We start from the raw sequence: 4,186 nt of genomic DNA, 5'->3' as shown, positions 1-4,186 counted from the left end.
GCCTCATCCAACAAGCCAACGAGTGAAGTTAGCTCTGACTAAGCTCCTTGATAAACAAGAGTGGACTATGGGAGTGCCACTGTTGCCTTGACGTGAGCCGGACATCATGAAAATCATCAACGGCACACCATCGTGTAACACATGATCCGACGGATCTGGAGTGCATCGCGCTGGACAAGCATAACGTCCCCCGTTCGACCCTTGACTTGGATCATGCACACTATAAACACGCATGCCACACTTACAAACAATAAATAGCACCAACTAGCTACTCCCTCATTTCCGGTTTATAGGGCTTAAATTTGAAATCTCATCAACCAAGGGTAGATGATGAGTGAAGAAATGTATCTCGTAGTTTACAAAATTACTCAAACTTTAATCTGCATTAATTACAATATATGCATGGATGACCACTAAATGAGTAGGTACTTGCATGCATCAATTTAATGCACCTTGAAATGTGAACATGTGGTTGAAAGAAGTGAAAATAAGACTTATAATATGGTAAGCACAAGAAAATGAGATGAGTGGAATAAACCAGAAAGAAGGAAGTACTACCTACTAATTAATTCATATTCATACGATGATAAGTGTGTCCAAAAAGGAATTTGGAGCCCGGGATCACTGGTATACAAAGCAAGCATTTGGAGGGGGTTAAGAACTGAGATTCTTTCTGACTCTACACAACATCTCTAATAACGCATGTTATCTTAACCGGTTAACAAACCATCTCGAACATTTAGAACCTCACGTGCACCCCTCCTTAAAAGCTTGTATAGGGTAATTTAGTCCATCCAATTAATCCTCTGATTTGTTAGGCACTTGATAGGGTCTAATTTTCTTCTCCTGTAAAATTCTCGCGTCCTACCCGACCTGCTCCTGCCGGCCGGTTGGCCGGCCCTTTGCTCATCTCCGCCGGCTCGCCGTCCCAGCCCACTACACGCGACCTACACATCTCTGCGCCGACCTGCGCACTCTCTTCCCGAAGCTTCGCCCCACGATCTTCACGTACCTCCCCCGAGAAGCCAGAGTTTGCGTTCGCGAAATTATGCAAGCTGAGGCCCAAACGCGCCAGATTATCAAAGTGCATGATGGCGACATCTTCTCCGTGTATCACCCCTTGACCTGGACCATGTACACTAAGCAGGATTATGCCGTTACCCCTGATACCACCGATAGCAGTAGTTGGCTACTCCCTCCGTCCGAAAATACTTGTCACCAAAATGAATAAAAAGGGATGTATCTAGACGTATTTTAGTTCAAGATACATCATTTCGATGACAAGTATTTTCGGACGGAGGAAGTATAATTAGTGCACATCCATACATAAAAGTTAATACACATACATACATGACAAGTAAGTTGGCCTTGCATGCGTTCAGGTTATGCCCATATCTTGGTCTATTGGATTACTAGGATCTACATGTTCCTTTTCAAAGAGAGAAAACCAATATGTAGCTTTTCCAAACATTTCGATTATATGCTCCTCATAGAAGAGAGAAAGTAAGTATTATTCCAAACATTTCGATTACACGGTGAAACCCGCGCTGTGCCTAGCCACCGAAGCCATCTGCCATGAGTTGCGATTCAGGGCACGCATAGAGAACATGGTCCCTACCCCCGCATATACCAGCAACCCAGCAGCCTGCGGCCTCCAATGTCACGGCGGACCACCGGAGGAGCCGCTCGACCGCACTATCTTCATTGAGGCGAATGACAGGACAGTTGGCCATGAGTTGCGCTTCGGGGCACGCATATGGCCCCTGCCCAGAAGGATGTACATGATCGTTTGTTTCATGGCGCGCGCAACCGCCGGCAGTCCGTCCAGCCTCGCCTCCTTGCACTCCGGTGAACTTTTCAGTGCAGTCTCGTTCAGAGCACGCACGATCAGCCACATAGTAGTAGTACGTTGACGTCACGTCGTCGATACAGCCCGCCGGCAACGTGCCAGTCGGAGGCCCCTGCCAACCACCGTGAGGATTAATCGGTGGACAAAACAAAACATTGACATCACAACGTTGGGACGGGTGTGCGTACATACCTGGCAGAAGCCATGCCATTGGACGACGCTCCTGGCACGGAAAGCGCTGTCAACCACGACGGTGATGAGGAGGGTTGGGGCGCTAGTTTGGCCGTCGATGGTTGACCGGCGGAAGTCCGGGGACTCCAGCTGCTTTGCTACTAGCTGCTGCCGCAGCCCGGGGTGAACCCCCATGGCCTAGCTGCCTCTCTCTCCCTGCCGATGGGGCGGCATATATATTGGTAACATGCGTTCAGGTTACGTGCGAATGAAGGAAGCTCAAGCTCCATGGACGCGTTAGGGTCGACGTCCCGCTAGCTGGCACCGTAGTAGTGCTCAATCATCAAGCCAACATACCTTATTAAACACAGGGTGTGGACTATGGTGGTGCCACTGTTGCTTTGACGTCAGCTAGGCATGATCAAAAAATCAACAACACGCCATCGTGCAACACATGATCGGACGGACCTGGAGCTGGTCTCGCTGGAGGTATGACGACTCGGCCACGTTCGCGTCGGATGATTACCGCTCATTGTTTGTCAGAGCATCTACAGCTGGACTCGGCAAATTTAGCGTCTATATGTCCGTGGACGCATCCGGGCATGTCTGCATACGCATCCGGACCGTCCCTCATATCTTGTGCCCCGTACTCACATACTTTAAATCCGGGCTCTTAAATACATGTAAATTCATGCACGTCCATCAGACATGCCTAATGCCGCATGTAATAATAAATGCGGGCAGCAAAAATACATAGTTCGGACATAAAATTTATCTTAGGTGCACCACTCAAACATGAGCTCTTTGGATTTCAATGTGGGCTTAATATGCTCCACAAGATCAAAGAGTGGATGCGTGTGTACCTGATGATCTCGAAGATTCTGGCGCATGCAAACTTGAAAGTAGTCTTCACGCATGTGCTCTTCTTCATCCAGACCATCTCAAAGCTGAATTAAAAAAAATCATGCACACATGTCCTCTACATAAATTGTTTATGATGTACTCCCCTCTGATCCTAAATAGTCTTTTTAGAGATTCCACTACAAACTACATAAGGATGTATAGACATATTTTAGAGTGTAGATTCGCTCATTTTCCTCCATACATAGTTCATAGTGGAATCTCTACAAATGCTTATATTTAGAAACCGAGGGAGTAGTCCACATGGTTACTAAATAGGATCTTGTGCGATGTTGGTTGTATCATACACAGGCGCATTGAAGAAACAGGGAAGCGAAGGCACTCAAAAGGGAGGCTGGGATAGCAAGCAGTATACCCTCCCCTCCTCCCCCCGCGTCGCTACCGCAAGGCGACCGGGGGAGGGGGGGGCCTAGCCAACGACTTCGGGCCCCATCCTTCCTCCCTTCCCTCCGATGCCGCTGCTGGACCCCGCTAACGGGCAGAGCCCGCTGGTGGCGGTGGCGGCGGGGCTCTTCCACATTTCGCTCAGGGCCGGTTGGCATGGTTGAACAGCGTCCAGTGGTGCGTCTCCCTCGTGAGGGGGGCGGCGGTGCGCTCGCTAGTGCCTGGTGGCGATGTGGTGGGCTTCATGGTGCGGCCTAGCGCCCGTGGTAGCGGTGGCGGCCTGGCCTAGGCTCAGCCAGATCTAGCGGGCAGGCGGCTGCAGGCGGCGTGCGGCGCCTTGCCGGCGTGAATGGGCACATCTACTGCGGGCGTTGCACGCGAAAGATGGTGCATGTATGCTCATTCTAGTGTGGCCGGGTGTGGCACCTCCACTGGTCATCTCCAGGGGCGGTTCTCAACCGTTCCGGTGCCATCGTCATCGGGTGAACGTTCTGTGTGGGCTCCTCGCGCTCCTATACTGGCGGCCATGGTTAGGCGTTGCAGGGGGTAACGTAGGGGAGGTAGGCAGGAGGGATGGTTGGCAAAGCGATCTGGATCCGTCACTGGCAGGGGTGCCGGTCTGGCGTGGTGGAGGCATGTCGGCCATTGGTGGCTCCGGCTCTTAGGGGTGTACTGGTTGGTGGTGGCCCATCTCTTTCGACGGCCGATGGGGTGTCAGGATGTATGGTGGCGGCTCTGTGGTGGAAGCTGCAGTGTTCGTGGGCGGTTCTCACAGCTCGGGTGCAGTCTGGCAGCCTTGGTCATGTGGGCGACGGGGTGGCCGGGGTCGGCGGTACGTGATCGTTGTGCGGTAGGTCTCTC

At 51.4% G+C, this 4,186-nt stretch overlaps 1 protein-coding gene across 1 annotated transcript; it reads right to left on the bottom strand.

The window, feature by feature from the left end:
- Positions 1-1,383: 1,383 nt before the first annotated feature.
- Positions 1,384-2,215, bottom strand: LOC119300142. The gene is made up of 2 exons (XM_037577200.1): positions 2,042-2,215; positions 1,384-1,961 (listed from the first exon to the last, which is right to left on the bottom strand). The coding sequence occupies exons 1-2, from the start codon at positions 2,213-2,215 to the stop codon at positions 1,554-1,556; spliced, it is 582 nt and encodes a 193-aa protein (XP_037433097.1). The 3' UTR covers positions 1,384-1,553.
- Between the last annotated feature and the right edge of the window lie 1,971 nt (positions 2,216-4,186).

Source organism: Triticum dicoccoides, chromosome 1B (genome assembly GCF_002162155.2).
Source record: "Triticum dicoccoides isolate Atlit2015 ecotype Zavitan chromosome 1B, WEW_v2.0, whole genome shotgun sequence".
Classification (NCBI taxonomy): domain Eukaryota; kingdom Viridiplantae; phylum Streptophyta; class Magnoliopsida; order Poales; family Poaceae; genus Triticum; species Triticum dicoccoides.
This window is presented reverse-complemented; position numbering and strand designations above follow the sequence as displayed.